Source organism: Danio rerio, chromosome 8 (genome assembly GCF_049306965.1).
Source record: "Danio rerio strain Tuebingen ecotype United States chromosome 8, GRCz12tu, whole genome shotgun sequence".
Lineage (NCBI taxonomy): Eukaryota > Metazoa > Chordata > Actinopteri > Cypriniformes > Danionidae > Danio > Danio rerio.
This window is the reverse complement of record NC_133183.1, coordinates 54,630,929-54,651,970: the sequence shown is the minus strand read 5'-3', so window position 1 is coordinate 54,651,970 and position 21,042 is coordinate 54,630,929. Positions and strand designations below refer to the sequence as shown.

Sequence of the window (21,042 nt, the reverse complement as noted above, 5' to 3'; positions counted from 1 at the left end):
AATAAATGTTGCTTTGGCAAGCATAAAACACTTTTTGAAATGTTACAGTTCTTGCTGAAATCTCAAACAATCTCATTATATTTTGTCAAATCCTTACATATAGTCAACAACATGATCCACCAAGAAAACAATAGGAGGTCCCTCGGCTGGCGCATGTTCATAGGTGAGTCCACATGATCCGTCCTCCCCAACTATGAACTACAGGAAACAAAATTAAGTCCATGTACAGAAGAATACCTCAATAAATCTCGATTAATATATACCATGTGAATGTTTGTACCTGCAGAGTTTTGTCAAACCAACGGTTACCACTGTTCCAGCGACTGCCTCCACCATGGAGCATTTGAGCTGCAACCTTATTATGGTACATCTCATCTGACACACGTGGCATCGGAGCATCAAGAGACACTGTGAAGATACTCTTCTGGATTGCCCGTACCGACTCCTTATTTGTCTTGTCTGAAAAAGAGAAAAATTTGTGGCACAAGCATGCAAACAATTATTTTTTTTAAATCCACTAACAAAATGCCCAGTGTTTTCTAATTAATGTGAGCTTCACTTAAAGTGGAAAAATAAAGGGTGACAGGATTAGCTGGATTTAGAGGCTGTAATGTTCGTTGTTGAGGGAAGAAGAAGACAGGGTCGGCAATTCAGGTAAGCAAATCTTTTATTTATGTTTGGATGTCACCACACATGTATCGCTGTATGTGTGTGTGCTCTCTCCTCTCCCGACTGCTCCTCCCGTTCTCCTTAAGAAGCGAGTCTCTCCGGCCCAATCACTAGAAAGACAGGTGTTATTTATCATTTCTGATTGACCCGATGATTAGCCGCCGGGCTCCTAGCATGCTTTCCCCCCTGATTGCGTGTTAGATCATGCTTACCTCTCCACAGAGGCGTTTCAGAGTTTCTGGTATTAGAATTTAATGTCATGCAAATTATCTCAGAATATTTCACTTTTTTAAATAAATACAATAAATGTATTTTAAATAAATGTTGTGCTGGAAGGGGGGTGGAGGAAAAACTGCACAGAAGGCACATTCTCAACTAACTGGCGCATTTTCAACTGCCAAATATGTTGCTCCAGTTCTCATCAATGTCTAAAATGTATCACTTTCTCTTTTGTATTTGGCTATTTTTGAAAAGGCCTTTGCCATACCTCATTGGTCACCAAACTTGTTCCTGAAGGGCCGGTGTCCTGCAGATTTTTGCTCCAACTCTAATCAAACACACCTGCAAGTTGGAGCTAAACCCAATCAGGACCGAGATTGGTGACCCCTGCCATACCTGATGCTGGCACAGAGGCCAGCATCAGCGCTGGTTAATGTCAACTCATCTGTTTTAAACTGTGACCAGAAATATCCTTCTTTTATTTTGCTTCTCTGGCAAAATACATCTGTAGACACAAGTGTTTGCACAGGTCCCGAGAGTTAACAAATGTTTGTTCCACATTTAGGGGCTGATCACAAAGAGCACGCCTTTCTGTTCCAAAAACGCAAGGCGCACCACACTGCCTCTAAGTTGACAAGAAAAAAAAGCGTGGTGCTCTTTTATAACTAGGAAACGACTGAATCAGCTGGTCTATTGTGCCCGAGTCCTGTTGCTGTCAATGTTATAATTGTTATTTTTAATAATATTAGCCCCTTTCACACATACAGACCTTTCCGGAAAATTACCGGCAATTCCAGAAAGAGAAGTTGTAACATTACCGGTAATTTGCTGGAATGCTGCGCTGTGTAAATGCAGAAGGAAGATTGCCAGAAAGAGCGCGTGCATGTATAGAATGTGCTGATGTTAGACGTATGTTTTAGTCAATTAGAACAGCCAGACGCATTCACGTCAATGAGATTAAAAGCCTTTGAATATTTTCCCAAACGCGTTTAGCTGCTAGAAGTTAGTCAGATAACGTTTATATGTCCTTCTTAATGCCAACTGTGTAAATAATCATCGATAAGATGCTTATGATAAGCAGCTGTTTGTTTACCTTCAAGCTTTGCGTGTGCCTGTGAAACAGCCTGTGAGCGCCAGCACACGCACATTTTATGAACATCTCGACATGCGAAAGTGATCCTCCATATGTTTTCATCGAAGTTGTTCACAATACTGATCATCCACAGAGTTTGTAATGTAGTCAAATGTTTACAAATACAAGCCCAGCTGTTTAAAGCTCATTTGTGGTGAATGATGTCAGAATTTACCGGTATTTTGGAATGGATGTGTGAACGGTCTTTTCTGGAAAAATTCTGTATCGCCCTCGTCTGTGTGAACAGCGCTTTTTTGAAAATACGGGTTAAGTTGTTCTGGAAATTTTCCAGATATTTACCGGTATCCCTGTGTTAAAGGGGCTATTGTGATATTCAAGATCTGTCAAGTAATACAGCTCTGGATAACATGAAACAGCTACCACAAGGAGGAGAGACCTCCATAATTAAAAGTTTGCCATAGTCGCCTTGACAACCCAAACCCTGCTGTCACCTCAACAAAAACCCTGCAGTGCTTTCGTTTAAAGATGAGGTAACACACTTTTTCAGCTCAAGCACACGGCGAGCAACGGCAAAATGCGAGACGCCCAGGGCGCATAAGCAGCGCATAAAACACTTGTGGCCATTGGTAAACCATTCAACAGATGCCCCTTATGCAGCCAAACTTTAAAAATATATAATATATTTTTTTATAGTTTAACTGATACCATTAATCGGTTACAAAGCATCCCCAATTAAACCGCATGCGCAAGCTCTATAATTTTTTTTTTCTCTCACGGCCGCACGCTGGAGATCCGACATGGTGCCGGAATACTTTAACTCTTGTATTTATGGACATCAATAATAAAGAAACATCTTTGTAGTAAACATGAAATGGTTAACCTGTGTCACGTAATCGAGGTGGAGGGTCACAAAGGTTATGTAGTGTGTTTATATGGGGCACCTGTTTATTCACAAAAAGAGTGAGGGGGTGAACAGGGACGCGGTATTCTTTGTTGACCAAACCCAAAATCAAATAAAATCTACACTGTAAAAATATCAAGGTATGATTTTTTATTAGGAAAGTATACGAGAAAAGATATGGGAACGACTTCTTGCCTTGTTTATATTTTTATTTGATGTTTGCATCACGAATCATGTCTTTGGTTTAGCCTCTCAGCTGTTACTCAATGTAGCCGCAACAGCCGTCTTTCAAAGATTTTTAAAACTAAATTAGAAAGAACAGTGTTCTTCTAAGTCAGTTTCTGTTAACAATACAAAACACAACATAGCATTTTCCATTTATCTCACCCTTGATAAGGTTGTTGTAAGCCTTGCCCCAGGTGTTACGGTGGTTTGAGGTCAGGATGCCAACAGGCTCTTTATTGGTCTGAAGGGAAGTGTTCCAGATCTTTTCCAGTTGAACATAGATCTGATCAACAGTCAGTGGTGAACCATCACTGTTGTACACATCCAAAACAAAGAACTGAGGAAAACATAGAGACAAATAGTACATTATGTTAGACAGAGGCGCAAAATGAAAACCCTTTTTTAATTTAATGCAGTAATCTGGGTATGACTAACAAAATCTCAAATATACAGTAATCGTTTAAAAATTACTAAATAAAAACTGTCAAAACAGAAAACTAATTAAAGGATTGAGGTAAGTAAGTTTATTTAATGTAAAGAAGTCTCTTCTCACTCACCAAGGATAAAAAAGGGAGTAAAACTGTAACATTGTGAAATTGTACTATTCCAGATACAGTATAAAGAAGTTGAATTTCTGATTTGGTGCTCAATACACTGCAAAAAAATGCTTTTCTTACTTAGATTTATTGTCTTGTTTCTAGTCCAAATATCTTAAAATTTCTAAATCAAGAAGGATTTTCTAGACAAGAAAAACATATAGTCTTGTTTTCAGAAATAATATGCCAAAATTAGGTGAGTTTTCCTTAAAACAAGCAAAATAATCTGCCAATGGGGTAAGCAAAATAATCTTATGTCAAAAGAAAAAACAAGATTAATTTGCTTACCCCATTGGCTGATTATTTTGCTTGTTTTAAGGAAAAACTAACTTAATATTGGCATTTTATTTCTCAAAACAAGACAATATGTTTTGCTTGTATAGAAAATGCTTCTTGATAAAAGAAATTTTAGATATTTAGACTAGAAACAAGACAAAAAAATCTAAGCAAGAAAAGCATTTTTTGCAGTGTAAATATTTGCAATTAGTATGAATTTTAAGTATCCTACTGACCCCAAACTTTTAAAAGATATTATTCTGATTGATCCTACTACATATGTAATTTAAAAATAAAGAAAAATCCTTTATGTTATGTATCATCAATAAAAAATTCAATCATAATATTTCAGTCTTTCAGATAGAATGACTGCTTTTGCAGCAGGACAACTTAAAGTGTGGCAAAGTACCTGAAAGTTGTGAACCACTGTAATATGCGTAGACGGGGTCTTTCCAGTAGCATAGTTTACCACACTGTCCCTCTTGGGTCCAGGGATCCGACATGAAGAGAGCACCTGGTAATACTGGTCCATGCACAAAGGCTTGCCACCCAGATATTCCACAGGCAATGTTTTACTATGGCATAGTAATGAGTGTCCTTTAAAACAAACTGATAAATTATACTTTTCAATTGTTTAAGAAAATACGGACATAGCTTACCTATCTATCAATTTTTTGAAATCCAAAACCCCAGCAATTAGTTTAGCAGCAAACCTAAAATCAGGAAAATGATTGTTACTGTAAAACTGCGAAACACTTTTTGCCACTGTAAAGAAGTTTTTATATATCACCATATAATCATTTGTTTTCATTCACACCAATACCTGACAACATTAATGCTGCCTAAGGCAAAATGAATCTTCAGTTCATTTTCTGTCATTTACCAAGAATTTGGGGAAGTGATTTAATAGCAAGGCGAAGTGGTGGCGCAGTAGGTATTGCTGTCGCCTCACAGCAAGAAGGTCACTGGTTCGAGCCTCGGCTCAGTTGGCGTTTCTGTGTGGAGTTTGCATGTTCTCCCTGCGTTCGCGTGGGTTTCCTCCGGGTGCTCCGCTTTCCCCCACAGTCCAAAGACATGCGATACAGGTGAATTGGGCAGGCTAATTTGTCTGTAGTGTATGAGTGTGTGTGTGAATGTGTGTGTGGATGGTTCCCAGAGATGGGTTGCGGCTGGAAGGGCATCCGGTGCATAAAAATTGCTGGATAAGTTGGCGGTTCATTCCGCTGTGGCGACCCCGGATTAATAAAGGGACTAAGCCGACAAGAAAATGAATGAATGAATGATTTATTAGCAACCTGCCAGCAAAAAAAACACCACATCTCAATCATCTGTAAACATGTCTTTTTTCATCTTAAAATAAATTGCCCAATTTCAACAAATGATATTATTATCTAATGCAGAATATGTACTGAGGGTATAATAAACAAACTTAAACTGATTCAAAATGCAGCAGCTATAGAGTGCTTACCAGAAATAAGAACTATGATTATATTAGTCAGATTCTGTCAACATTGCATGGCCTTTACATTAAAGATACGCTTTTAAATCTTAATAGTTACTTAAAAACTTAGATTGGCTTAGGTCTCCTGCATTTGAATGAGCTCTTATAGTCTATTATAGTCCTTCAAATCCACTACATTAAAAAAATTCTGACCCATAGACCAATTACCATGTTTGTAAACATTCAGGATGCGCGTGCAGGGAGGTGGCAGAAAAAAAAACGGGAGCGCTAGCATTTACAATGAGGGAATGACATCCGATGCGGTACAGAGTTTGTTGTTTACTTAGAAATAAGATATATTGATTACATATTATATATATGTAGTAAAATTTGTTGTTATGGGAAGAAGATGACAGGGTCGGCGATTCAGGCAAGCAAACTGTTTTTATTATGAGTCCACAAAGTGGCGCAAATGAATTTGCTATTTAAACAACGTGGCAGAAACCGGGTAAAAAAGTCACGCTGGTCTGAAAATAGCAACCCGTCGGGGCAAATACGTCTTGCTGGCTTTTGTGTTGAGCACCGAGTAGAAAAAAACTAATTGTATTACATGGTTGACAGATAAAAAAAAAATACATATATATATATTGGTACGCTTTTGGTGCGCACTCGAGTACGATTGCTGCATTCTCACCTGCCCAAACGAACCGTACCAAAAGGGGAAACGAACTCTAGTGCGATTCAATCGAACTAAATAAGGCAGGTGTGAAAGCACCCTAAAACATTATCCACAATAAAACATGTTTTTGTTTGGTTTTGTTGGTTTGTTTGGCTGCATAAAAATGATTACAGCCAGAGGGTTAAAAGTGTTTGATTTTTCTGAAACAATCATAAAACCTCATCATACACAACATGCAGCTTTAATTAATTATTTTATTTCTATTATTATTTTAAAATACTAAGATATTTATTAACATTTATTTTCAGTTAAAAATTTCATTGTTAATCATGAGCTTTCAGGATGAATTCACCTACAGTAAACCACATGTCTGGACGCAAACACAGGGAGAACATGCATACTCCATACAGAAGTGGTCCTCCTGGTCCAACCGGGGCTCGAACCAGTGACCTTCTTGCTGTTAGGCATCTATGCTAACCAACAAAGTTTATTGCTGTGCTTGTGCACAAAGTCCAACTTGTGAGCTGGAAGTTTTTTAAAAGCTACAACAAGTACCACATTAACACTGTACCTCACAAGAAACCATGAGAAGAATGTATTTCAGAAATTATACCATAATAAATGCTTTTCAAATTTTGATGCCTTCATTCAAAAGTAATGTGAACATAAACTTAAGACATTTACATGCGGGTTCATTTTGCCCACTTTCGGTACTGACCCTATTCTTCAAGCACGAGTGGACACAGTCATTGGAACCTTTTTGTCTAGAGAATTCCAGTGTCATTCACTTCCATTCATTTTTAAACGTTAAAACATCTCGTTATGCTGCTTGATGTGGCAAACTGACATTATCTTATTATATTATTCTATTTTTTTTATTCCTTGTCATTTCTCCCCACAGCAAACTGAATCTGAAGTTCGAAAAACAATTGCAAAAATTTGCGCCGGCCTGAATCACACAATCAGGTCAATAGAAGCGCATATCTACTAAGAATGTGACTTATTTCACAACAAGGGGCAGTGTACATTAATCAATATTCCTCAAGAATGTAAACGTACCCAAATTAGCCCAAAGACGTTAAAGAGCCCCTATTATGGGTTTTTGAAAATGACTTTCCATGCAGTGTGTAACATAACTCTAAGTGAATGAAAACATCCAGCAGAGGTTTAAATCTGAAAGTGCACTGTGTTTAAAAATATTGATTCTCAAATAAAAGAGTCGACTCACAATTGAATAAACGATTCGTCTTGTGTGTGCTCGTATCGACATCAATGCGAGACATGGATCTGGTAAAACGTGATTGCGCCTTTCACTTCAGACATTAGCAAATTATAAGGGATGATAGGATTGATTATGATGTGAAGATGAAGATCACTGAGAGAATGCCAGAGATGCGGATGTGGGGTATAAAGGGTTTAAGTTCATTTTCACAACAATACCACAGTTAAGCAAACCTTACGCCTTGTTTGTTCCAGTCATTTTTCTGTAGACTGATATAATAACCTACCCTAGTACATGGGATTTGTTGGCTGTTTGCTTTTAAAGGAAGAAACAGCAAAGATTTTTAATGAATGGGACATTGTTAGTAATTGTTGAGCCTGGTTCATACTGAGCCTGGGTCATCGAGTGACCCGCATGACCCACGGCGCATTCCTTTCGCGTTACTGTGCGTTTATACTTCTGCGCCCTGTTTGTGTTGCTCTGCAGTAACACTTCCGAAACGTTAGCTGGCAGTGTGGTTTTTATGTTCCTCTGTGTCAAGTTTCTTCGGTGTTTTTTTTTTTTTTTTTTTTAAAGCTACCTTAATGTACAAGTGGTTCAAACTCACTCATTTAAAGGCGAGAACTGGCAGACGTGCAACAACTTTAATCATAAGGTAAACACAAAACAAAACTTTCCACCTGTAGCTCATTCACGGCACTCGATACCTGTAAACACTTGCTCCAACAGGCTCGCATGGCTCTCTGTACCGCCAACACTCATCAGTGCTACCAAGCCGACCAACCACAGAGCTTGTGCTACGTGTCATTTCAATGTGTAGTTACATTTCTTGAGAGGTGCGTGTCAGTGTTATCCACAGCGAGGGCTATGCAACCATGCGGAGGCTGCGCCAGAACATAAGCGTGCACTTGATTCAGAAGTATAAATCAGCCTTTACACAGTTTATATGGGCTATTCTTCATTGTCCCAACCCGAGCAGTTTCTTCTTCCAATCACAAGCTGTGTGATTACAATGGTTGCCCCTGTAATTGCAAAATATGTATTAAATTGTGTGTTGTAATATGTAATTGTTCCATGCCACTTGTAATACCTTATCTATAATAGATCAGTGCTCGTAATGCATCTCTCAGGTTAAATCTTTATAGGGATATTCACATATCACGTTTAAAACTACATTGAAAATGAGACATGTGCTTCTTCCTTTACTGATTTAAATGCTTTCTTAACTCACGATTCCCTGCTGTTTTCATTGCTATGGCCACCATCAGCTCTTACATCCATGTGACAGAGTCAACTTTTAAAATAGTTACTTTCGCCACTGTGTCGATTAATACTGAATGCGTGTCGTTGTGTTATGGCTAGGAATAGTGTTTGCTGGTGTTTATCTGCATTGATTTAAATCATTCCTGCATTGGGCTCGCACATATACTTTGCACTCTGGCTTCTTCATAACTGCGGTGGGCGTTTCTTTCCATCGCGTGCTGAATGCAGTAGACCATTCACAACTGACTGTGTTAATGAACCAATCAGTGCAGATTAGCATTACACAAAGGAGGGGGTTTGGGAACATATGAATTGCTGAACAAATCAGATGGTAAAATATAATATATATTTCTGGAAAAAAATAAATGCATATTAGAATACATTGTCCTTGCATGCATATCAGCCTGTTGTTGGAGAGCCCCAAACCCAAAATATTACCTTTTATAATGCATAATATGGGCTCTTTGAAGACCTACACAACTAAAAATAAAAATTCTAACTATAAACAAAACTCAAATGAACAACAAAAAACAGTGTTTACAATGTTGATTACTAAGAAGCCATGTCTTAAAAGTATACTTAAATGAATTAAATGATACATATTCTATAAAAGATTGTGGTATCAATCCACTGATATGATCTGTCAGATGTGGTTCAATCACATCAGAAATATGAGAAAAACGTTCTCCTAGTTCACGTGTCTTCCATCAGAAATACAGTATGTACACATACATACAAACACACACACACACACACACACACACACACACACACACACACACACACACACACACACACACACACACACACTACTTCACTGCATTATAGAGCAAACCAGATTACTGGCTTAAAACTTAACAGGTATGTAAGTCATGCAATTTACAAAAATGATCAATTAAAGTCTGTTATTGATTCTATGCTGGCTGCTTTGCAGTTGATTAACCACGAGCCGTTTATGTTTATTTCTTGTGTTGTTTTTTCCATGGTTTGTGTTTTTCTATCACTTCAAAATGACTATATCCTTTTTTTCACTTTGTCACAGTTATTAAATTAGTGTGTCAATGGGACAGTACAGGCTACGTGTGTGCGTCAAACATTTTGGTGAAGTACATTTGTTTGGGTTAGTTATATATTTGAAAGAAAGAGAAACTGTTGACTTTAGCGATGACGAGGCTTCATATAAACGGCATAAGATGCCGTCTGACAATAAGGGGAAAATGCCTCACAGCAACTGTTTTCCATCCTATTAGATCCCATTTCTTTACATAATCAGTCCAGGAGGTGGTGCTGATGGACAACAGTACTAGTTCAAAAAATAAATGCAGGTAAAATAGATTAAAATTATCGTTTCAAAGCTGTCCAAATGTGACTGTTTACACCTATCAGCTGCCGACCGGAAGTTCTTAGCATTCTCCTTACGCATACACGCAAAGCATAATAGGTAATTTTGTATTCTAAGAAAAAGGTCTATAGAGAATCGAAATTAAGTTACTCTCAGGCCCTAGGTGCCTAACATATAACATTAATATGAAAAGTAGAGTTTTGAGAAAAAGAAAAAAAATGAATATATATAATTGTAGTCTAAAAATATACAAGATAATGTATAAAAAATATACAATATTTAAGCGCTTGTTTATAATAATCACAGAGGTTTTAAAACTGTAGATATTGTGTTACCAATTTATACCAACTTATCAGACAATAATTGATATGAGAGAGGGATCATAGAATTTAAATACAATTTTGCAGCCTTATTTTATAAAGAATTTCTAATAAACATATTAAATTATAGCTTGTTACATAACTTTTTAAAAGTGTTTTTAAAGCAAGACAGGACTTCAGGTAAACACCTAGGTGTTTTTTTTATTCTAAAACAACATGAACTTTCTCTCGTGATATAACAACACCCTATTTTATATCAATGCCATGTCTTTTAGAAAAGTACATGCAAGCTGTTTTAGACATATTTAATTTTAGGTAACACTGACTAAGCCATTTTTTGCTTTTGTTATATCAGTGTTCAAGTTCTTTGTAACCTCTTTAACATTTAACCAAAATGACTGTATCGTCAACATAAATAATATTTAGAAAAGAATAAAAGTAAGAGAATTGTGTGTGTGTGAGAGAGAGAGCCAGTATTCTGTACGTTTGTAATGATATACTGCTTCATTTAGTAAAGTAAACCCTATCTAGTAAACACATTGTTATGATATCTGCTTTTAGTTGACATGTCTGAAAGGAGAATAGGGACAAATCTGTAGTGCACATGCCATTGAAAAAAACAATGTCATGAGAAGCACACATGCCAAAAATAGCTGAGCAAATCCAGAACACAGTGGAAAGGTCAATGTGAAACTTAAAACCCCAAATGTGAGAACGCTTCAGAACTAGTTTGGCTGGAAATAATTTTCATGTTTAAATAAACATGAATAAATTTCATGAATACATAAACAACCTTATATTTATTTGCATGTTTTAGGCTTGTTAGTTGACAATTAATTTTTTGTTAAGAAAGTGTGACGGTCCCTTTTTAAATGTACTCTTAGTGAATCTGAATTTATCTAAATAGAAAAACACTAAAACTTACAAAAAAAAAAAACACTTTCTCACTACACAAACTTTACTTTCATTTGATTAAATATACAGTAAAGCAATTGTGAATTATTACAGTTTACTGTAACAATGTTTTATATTTTAAAATCTACATTTAACATTTTATAGAGAAAGCATAATTTTTGTGACACCGAACAACAGTTAATATTTTTACTTTACTGTGAGGTTTGGGGTAGTTGTAGACTGAAAAATTTATTCAAACAATTCAGTCAATACCTCAAAAGGTACTGATTGAAAATGAACTGAAAAGCATGAAAGACATGGCAACAGAGACATTTATATAGGGTGCTTTCATACTTTTAATCCGCACCTGGGCAGTGATGCCAGATTGGGCGGTTTTGAATTTGATTGTGCGGGTAAAGAATGACATAGATGGGTTGACAAAATTTGGGCCATTTTGAAACAACTTTTATAACTTATTTAACAAAACAAAACTGTGTGTTCCTACTACATTCAGTTAGCAACGACCAGTGCATGTCACAAACCATGTGAGGCCACCCGCAAGAAGAGATGAAGAAAAATTATATCAAAAACTGACTCCTCGGACAAATCTGACTCCCCTTGTTTTTTGTGCATTTTGGCAGGATTTCGACAGATTTTTTAACGCTTTGCTTTCATGTCCGCCACCTAGGAATAGTCGTACACACAACAGCAGCTCAATGACGCAAGCGTACCGGGTTTCAGAAGAAAAAAAGACCGTGTAAACACAAACCAACTGAGAAAGTGGCAAGTGTGAAAGCATCCATAGTTTAAACAGTTTTAAACATTCATTTGTAGGCATGTTTGTACATGCATGTATATTTATGTATATGTATACATGTATGCCTCATTAAAAAATATTAATTATTCTGAACCTAATTAAATATGTCCCACAATGACAATAATTTTGTTATCTGACCTTTTCTTTATTATTTCCCTGTTCATTCTTATAACGTGGCTTTGACACAATCTACATTTTATAAAGAGCTAGAAATAAAGGTGACTTGATAACAGAAAAGCCAGATTCCAGCTTGGGACATTGTGGACAAGGTTGAATCCCTTATATGATCCCTTTTTGCTATTGCCAGTTTTGATTGTTTAGTTCAGCTTTTTCCCTCTCGTTGGTGCTGGCCTTTTGTCTTCGATAACTGCATTTGTTCAGTTGTGACCATAGACTGTAAAATATATGGACGTAGTGTCCGTGACGTCACCCATAGGTTTCTAAGGCCCCGTTTACACTAGTGCGTTTTAGTTTGAAAACGCATAAGTTTTGCTACGGTTACGCCATCCGTCCACACTACGCCGGAGTTCTCGAGCGCCGAAAACGGAGCTTTTTGAAAACGCTGGAAAGGCCGTTTTCATACTAAAACGCTGCTGCTCCGTCTCAGTGTGGATGGGGAAAGACGGAGACATCTGAAAACGGAGGCGGGGCTGCAAACGTTCGCCTATCTGATTGGGGCTTTTCCTCAATATTAAGTAGCCCACACACAGTTCAGTCTCGCATCTTCTTCTTGTAAGTTAAGACTTCGCAAGTTTGATCAAGGCTGCAGTCTCCCCCTTCTCAGTTTGATATGGAAAACATACCGAGGACACGGGTAAATCTTCAAAGGGAACAGTGTACTTTATAACTTCATTCACATCACCTTGGCTACGTTGTTTCACTTTCTCAACAATAAAATGTAAACATGATTTAAGGAACTGCCTATTTTGATTTTAATATTAGCAACTAAACAGACAGCAGAAATGTTGAGGCGCCGTGCTGCATATATGAGCGTCATTTTCACTGTGTGGATATTTATAACAAAACGGAGCCTATAACAACTGCCTCCTTTCAATTTCAGTGAAAATACGAAACGCACCCTCTCTTCTGCTGAATATCAGTTTTAATAATCGATACTTAAAAAAGTATAACATACAATAATTTTATACATTGTAGGAAATAAAGGCAAGCGATCAGTCAATGTACCTGGATTATCATTAACTTATCTTTGCGCTTAACCAAAACATGTTACCCGTGAACAAGTAACTTAATAGATTCCAATGACCAAAGTCAGGGAATTGGCCTATGTCGTTAGATAAAGACAACAACATGAATAAAATATCACGTTTAGCAAATATAGTGAGATTAGATCCAGCAGGAGATGCTTGATGAGCAGTCCGACAAGCAGAGCTCTCATCTGGGTAGAAATGCTGGAGCGCTTGCCCGAGAGTGTGTGTGTGATCACGTGATGTGCGTTTTCAGCGTTTTGGTGTGGACGGAGAGCTGTTCAGAAACGCTGGGTAAAACGCGAGTGTGGATGCGGATCGTTTTCATTCTACAACGCCGTTTTAAAACTAAAACGCACTAGTGTAAACGGGGCCTAAAGAGCGCAAAAGAAGCCACAAGTAGGCGCGGCCAACCGTCGTCATTTTGTTCGCGCGTCATCACACCCACAGCAGGATACCAAACAAGGGCAAAGAGGCAGAGAGTGAGCAGAGCTACAGACACCTGGGCCCGGTTTTTCAAAAGTAATCCACTAGGATTTTGGATAAGGGATTGGATCAAATCTTGAAAATGGGTTTTTCAAAAGAAAAAACGGATTCCATAATCGGATTAGATCACGTAATCCAATCTTGGTTTTGATCCGGATCAAACCTTTAGTTTGGGTTTTTCAGACCTTTTTTGTAGGATCTGGATCACTTTGATCCAAAAAACCTGGATTAAACTGATCCCATCAGAAGGGTGGATTTAGCGTGGATTTCATGCCCAAAATGTAATGAAAACTTAAAAAAATTATTAAGTAATATTATTTTTGGATCATGCAGTATCTTACGAGATATACTATTTATTCATAAGGTTTAAACTTTATTTGTTCATCCGTCAGGCTATAGTGAGTATAGCCTTTAACGTATTCAGCCTTTCAGTACAGGCCTACAGCAAAGTAGAAAGAGTTTGACCTCATAAAATAATCCCCCAAACAGCTGTCAAAACTGACCAAAAAGAATCAATTTTATTCTTTCACTAATTGATAAATATATTCATCACAATGGAAAATGTTTTTATTTTTAGAATATTTATTAGTGATGCATGCAATGAATACAGAATAAAAAAAAATGCAAAGAATGGCAAATCACTGATTTTTGAAATCTCTTTCAACAATTGCAAAAAGAGACTGAAAGAGCAGAAGCACAGCTTCGTCTGGCAGAGAAACATCTGACTCTAACCAAACTGCAGCAAACCAAAGCCAATGACTTGAGATCCGCCACCTAAAGGCTACGCTCAGACAAGCTGGTCTCTCCACATCAGATGAGGAAGTCTGAAATTATTGTGGAGTTTTTGACATTAACTTTTTTTTATTTACATCTATATTTGAAACTTATTATAAATATCCTCAATGTACAGTGTTGTAGGTCTCAAATGAGCGGACTGCTTAAAGAGGATGGGGTGTTGTTTTTCTTGTTTTTATTATTATATATTATTATTATTATTATTTTAATAATTATCAAATTTTCTTAGTTTTCATTTCAAATAAAAATAAATTTATATTGACCCCATGCTGGCTATTCTACTCTTTACATATCTATAGTTCTACATTGTGATGTCCTATCCTATTTGAGCACTGGTTATCCAGATTTAGTGATCCTGAAAAGTTCCTATCCAGATCAGATTGATCCAATCCGATGTTGCTTTGAAAAACTGGCTCAAAAAGTAAGCTGGATTATGTGATCACGGATCGTAAAAACAGAATTACTAAATCCGGATCAATTTTATCCAGATTAAACCTTTTGAAAATACGGGCCCAGCTGGCATTTTGCTAGGACCTGGTTCAGACACACTTTACTTTGGGAGAACGCTTAATACTTTATCACCTGTGACTCATTTGTATTCTGACCACTTGTGCTTGGTTGTATACAATATCAATAAGGTGTTTAGACTTTTAAAAACACTGCCGTAATACATTGAGCCACGTTCTTATGACGTTCTTAAAACGCGGATTACTTCCAAACACTTCAGATATAGTCTGTGTTAGTTAATGTAAGACTATTGATGAAATCCAGCATAAGACTGTATGACAATGCTTCAGATGACTGTTCTAGAGCCTACAACTAATCAATCCGTCAGATTCTGTAGTGCATTACAGCTCTAAATATAAATATAAACGATAAATGATCTTAAATAAAAAAAATACATGTATAGAGATGGTATATAAGTATATAACTTTACTCACATGGGAAACGGAGGTCACGTGAATGGTTTGTGAGCACAATTAAGTGCACTCAGCATGCCATGCCATCTAATACTTGTAGAAAACAAGTCCAAAAGGCAGTTGACTGTAAAGCCACGTAAAACAACACAGAAATACGATAAATACGCCGAGTTCAGTGGCTAATCTGCAGGATTCAGCTGAGGTGACGTGAAGGCGACCAACGAGACCTAGCTTTCACTCAAGTGGCCACTCCCTTAATTATGCAAACTTAATATAACTTAATATAAAAGAAACGGAAGAGTTATAAAAAAATTCACCCCCTTCACAGTTGTCATGAAGGGTAATATTAGCAGTCATAACCAAAATAATTTTTTGTACCAGGCTGGAAACACCTTTTTTTCTGCTGTAAAGTTGGCCATTCTAACAGTGGGCTCAATTGAAATTTGCTCTTTTTTGGAGCCAGGAGCAGCCAGGACTAGCGGAATTTCAGATGAATTGCAGTTTTAGTTACTTCCATATTGGCTTCCTGAGAGAGAGCGGGAGGTTGCCGCTTGGTTGTGACAAGAAAATGCTGCATCGCCTACTATACACCTCACATCAAGTTTAAGAAATTTTCCCTAAGGGCGCATGTCCACCAGAACACTTAAAACTTGGGATGCTCTGATCAGGATTTTCACAGTTGATACCGAGTACCTATTCCTTGTGATGGTGATTGGCTGATACCGAGTACCAATTCTGATGCTTATGCATTAAGCACATTTTCACTCTAAGTATAACACTTGAGTGGAGATCTCTCCTTACCTAAGAGAATAAATAAAAGATGTTCCATATAATCCCTTAAACATGTCTCTTATAACCATTTAGTGTGGACATTTCATAGTCGAAATCAGCTTTACAGAAAATAATAGAGAAAATAGTCAAAAAAACAAAACTTTCAGTTTTTATACATGTAAAAAGGCCTAAATATCGGCAAGGTCATTCCAATATTTTTCTCTCCAACTAGCACATCTGTGAACACAGCTCCTATACTCCGGACGGCCCTACAGCAGCTTGATGATGAGAGACAGGGATGTGCACTCAAGATATCTTTACTGTGCTATTCATAACCTAACAAATGTAAAGCTTAGAACATAACCATGCCTCACACAACCTGTTCTCTTGCTAATTCACTCTAATATCCATGATTTCAAGAATTAATTATCTAATTCATAACGCCAGTGATCAGTTCATGAGAATGGCTAGATTGGCAAGTACCAATTGAGTCATAAAATGTAATTATCAGCCAATACTAGCGGTGTAACGATACACCAAAGGCATGATTCGGTTCGTTTCACGGTTTTGGTGCCACGGTTCGGTTTCTGTTTGCTGTGGGGTTAGGGTTGATATCATCTTAACAGCAATGTTAAGGAATAATAAATTCACTTAATAACAAGAACAACTAAACTTTTTCTTTATTATCTTTGCAATCACATTTTAGTACAGTCAAGATACCCGAGTAAACAACAAAAATTAAATAAATACCTTCAATACAGATTAGTCTGAAAAAACTATTCTTTTTAGTGCAGCCATCTTAAGTAAGACATAGTGATGCTCAGTGATGCACCTAAGTTTTCATTTAGATATAGGTTTCCATTTAAATTAATGAAAAAATATACATATAATGTGTTTGTAAAGTGTTTTTACATGACATATTCACCAGTAAAATACATTGCAGCTTTGTCTGAAATTAATGTTATTGTTGTAGCGTAAGTTCAGTTCACTCCTTTCTCAGAGTAAGGTGGATAGGGAAGATGTCGTAGAACTTCCATTTTGCAAACACTTAGAAAATGTATTGTTAAAGACATCAGGTAAGAGGTGAATGTCATCTTTATATTTATCTTATTCTACAGCTCAGTATAGGGAAGAATAGGGTGCTAAAGACCTTTCCTTTCATTAGTTTCTAGTGAGGTAATGGGTTATTCATAAATTAGAATTGTTTTGTTATATTTCTTTCTTTTTTTGTTTGGCTTCACTATCGTCCCCTTATTCTTGAGTTGAACTAATTTTCGTCTGATCCTTTGCTTGAATTTGCTACTTTACTATATTCTTTTTATTTTTATTATTGAAAATATTTCTCTTTTTTTGTATATGTTTGAACATTATTCTAGTTTCACTTTTGTACATTAAATCCCTTTTGTTAGCAGTTCTGTTGTCAGTGTCTTTTTCTTACACCCTTTCATTGTGAAATTACCACACTTTTTAAAGGGCACATAGTTTACCTCTTTTTTATGATTTAATATTAATATTATGGTTGTTCTGAGTGTGCCAGTTTAGGTTCAGTTCAACACACAGTTCAGATGTTTTTATTATAATGTGTTAAAAATTGTCATGTTGGGGGCGTTTACACAGTTTGCTGTTTTAGGGGCGTGTTGCTTCACAGTTTCGGCTTCCCGCCCAATGTAACAAGGGGGCGGAGCCAAGAGCTTCCACGCTCTGTGTTTGCAACAGACAGGCTGACAGACAGAGGGCTCTATTTTGACGGTCCTTGCGCAGAGCGCAAAACGCAGGGCGCAAACGCTTTCAGGGTGTGTCAGAACGCACTTTGGTTAATTTAAGGACGGGAAATCGGCTTTGCGCCGTGGCGCATGGTCTAAAAGGGTTGAGTTTAATTTCTTAATGAGTTATAGGTGTGTTTTGAGAATAAACCAATTAGAGTCTCATCTCCCATTCCCTTTAAGAGCCAGCTGCGTCACGCCATAATTGCATTCGCTATTTACAGGACGTAAAGTAGGTCTAAGTGGAAAAACTGAGCATTTCACTAGCAAACATTAAATCAATTAGTCTATAAATAATTAATTGCGTTTGTTAAGCGCAAATATTAGTTTCAAAACTATTTCTAAATTCAGTTCTAATTTCCAGCAAACGAATAAAATGAACAATAATAACGAAGTGTGCTCAAAAACCTGAGTTATATCCTAAAACACATGCTGTGCCCCATATGGTCTAAAACCAGACAGGTGGGCAAATCCAAGCTTGTTTTTAATAAAACAAATATAAATATGGATATAATAAATAATACTGCTAATAATAATAACATTATAGAAAAAGAAAATTGTTATAAATTAACTGAAAAGGCCTCCCGAGATGAAGAAGACATAAAAGCAGTGATTTTTCATATTTATGTAGGCTAGAAAATAATGTTTTGTAATATTTTAATCCTTTATATTTATATCCTATATCTATTCTTATTATATCCTATATTTATCCTTAATATTTAAGTTTTTTCATATGTAAAGATATTTGCCTATTGTTCTCTTGTGCGTATTAAGCAGTGTGTAAGCGAGGTGCAACTCTGCGCCAGAGTTTAGACCGGGTTTGTTTTGGTCTAATGAAAAATCTATTTTAGTTTCTCAAAATAGCAACGCGCCAGCAGTGCGCCTCATAACGCCTTCCTTTTTAGACCAGAACGCCTATGGCATACATATAAGCGCTAATGCATTTGCTCTTTAAACAGCGTAGCGCAACGCCTCAAAACGACTCTTGCGCCAAGCTGAAACTAGCAAAAGACAATTGCGCCACGCCTTGCGCCACATTGTGCCGGGTGTATGATAGGGCCCAGAGAGCGAGAAGCTAAGTTAGGATGAGCATTCAGCCGTACATGTACGAGTCGCAAAATAGACCAAGCAGGGAGTACAAAATCTTTGTCTAAGATTATTCTTTGTCGACCTTCTTGCTGTGAGGCATCAGCACTACCTACTGCGTCACCCCGTCACCAAACACCATTGTCAATATCAATACAAATTATGAGATTTCAGTATGAAGCGCTATAGCTTTATTAAAATGTGGCTGCTGAGTGTGAACCTTAGAAGCAATGCCAATAAGCTTAAGGTGCAAGTTTGTCATTTCCAATGGAGGCACATGACTTGCATGAAACGCATATTGGAGTGATGCGCACATGTTGTGCAAGCAGCGCACATGTGACTTGCATGCATTTTCAAGGCGCACCTAGTGAAAATCTCAACGTTTTCAAATGGCAAAAGCGCACCACTATTCATTAAAGTACAACAAACCAATCTGCTTTAGACTTTGTATGGAATTTACACATTTCAGTAATAACTGCAGACTAATTACCTCAAACAAACACAGCACATCCAAACACTGCAGTGGTTTTTTTTTCTTTACTCTATAAACTTGTCATCCTCTGAAAAACGATTGATGGTTGCTTTGTAACGAGAGATGCAAAATGATGAAAGTTGCGGTCGGTCTGAAAACTGCTCTTATTGGTCCACCGTTTTTATGTTGTTAAATTGAAAAAAAAAAAAAAAGGACTGGGTGTGTTTATATCACCCCAAAATGACAGTCTATGCACTATATATACACATATGTTTGTCCAAACAGCTTGAAAAGTAGATTTTTCACCATAGGTGCCCTTTAATGTATTTTATTTAGGGATGCTAATGATTACTTGATCTATTGATTGTCGAGAACGCTTTAATTGATAGACCTTATAGATGACTGATTAAGCATGGACAAGTAAAGGTTTAGTTATGCTTTGCGCTGAGACGCATCCACGAATTACATAATCAAGTGTGCAGTTTACCTTACTTATGCTGTCACCCTCTTGACATCCCATATTGCGGGTCGCATAAAACCTTGTTATGCGCATATCTCTAATATATCCGCGCGTGTTTTAACCAAATTTGTCTGACAGACAAATAGGTCTATGCAGACTCTCATTTTACAAATCGCGCATCACAACGAAAACATGCGGGGAGTCAGCCGGGGAGCCTCTCCATTTACAGTGAGCTTCTGAGCTCCATCCAAGTTTATTCTTTCGAGGTAACCCAAGAAATCTATCAGTGCTGCTAAAAGACTGTTCAGTTCATGCTGCTCAGAACGCGCTTAGTTAATGAATGAAAATGAAACCGTGTAAATAGTTTGATGGATTGTTTTGGCGCTAAAGCATATAGCGGGCTTGTGTTAAAGAGCTTCACCTCAGATGTTATTCATTCCTCTTGTTTATGCTGTAGATATCTGACCAACAAAATATACTTTAAAATTAAGTTACACATTATACAAAACGAAATTCGTTACAAAAAGATACATTTTCAAGGAAATATGCTTTTATTTATTTAGTTCGTGTCCACCTTAAACAACTGCGGGTGGATGATGCTTCGCTCCGTGGAAAAAAAGCTGTTGCTGTTGTAAACGTCTGTCATTTGCTGCATTTTTAATATGTCATTATTTTAAAGATTATGTCTTGAGCATCTGATTTCTCCTCTGTGATTATGTCCTTTAATATATATAAAGGCTGGTTATTTTACCGTCGATGAGAGACAATAGTGGTATTACAGATTTTCCAAAAAATATTTTAATATTAAAAAGGAAACATAAGCTTGACATCAAAAGATCTTATTATTGTCTTAACAAATACCCTTAAATGATGCAGGCTGTAGTTTACAGCAAGCATCAAATGTTCATGGAGATGTGATTGAGATTGTGTTGTCTGTCATGTCTTTCATTTGTCTTTTCGTTTTTTTTTTCGTAAGGCACGGCTTTCGAAAATGATGACATGAGACTCTGCTGGGTAGCTGTGCTGGTTTGCCAACACTTGTTTATGTCTGTAATTTCTTAGCATCTTTATAAGGGTGGTCTTATTTTACATCGTGAAACAGGTCGTGGTGTTGCCTGCTTTTGATG

General features: G+C 37.0%; 2 protein-coding genes across 4 annotated transcripts in view; both read right to left on the bottom strand.

Moving 5' to 3' along the window:
* grk5l (G protein-coupled receptor kinase 5 like) overlaps nucleotides 1-21,042 on the bottom strand; it is an 821,722-nt gene that overhangs the window by 483,430 nt on the left and 317,250 nt on the right. The gene's annotated exons all lie outside the window — the stretch shown is intronic.
* Nucleotides 1-21,042, bottom strand: part of zgc:154046 — a 51,318-nt gene that overhangs the window by 18,361 nt on the left and 11,915 nt on the right. For all 3 annotated transcript variants that reach the window (XR_012383757.1, XR_012383758.1, NM_001079997.1), the window contains exons 4-8: nucleotides 4,639-4,692; nucleotides 4,389-4,554; nucleotides 3,270-3,444; nucleotides 281-459; nucleotides 98-198 (exon numbers count right to left, since the gene is read on the bottom strand). Coding sequence is in view for 1 of the 3 variants with exons in the window: in NM_001079997.1 (NP_001073466.1) it covers nucleotides 98-198; nucleotides 281-459; nucleotides 3,270-3,444; nucleotides 4,389-4,554; nucleotides 4,639-4,692 (675 nt within the window). In the remaining 2 variants the exon portion in view is untranslated. The remainder of the gene's footprint in view (nucleotides 1-97; nucleotides 199-280; nucleotides 460-3,269; nucleotides 3,445-4,388; nucleotides 4,555-4,638; nucleotides 4,693-21,042) is intronic.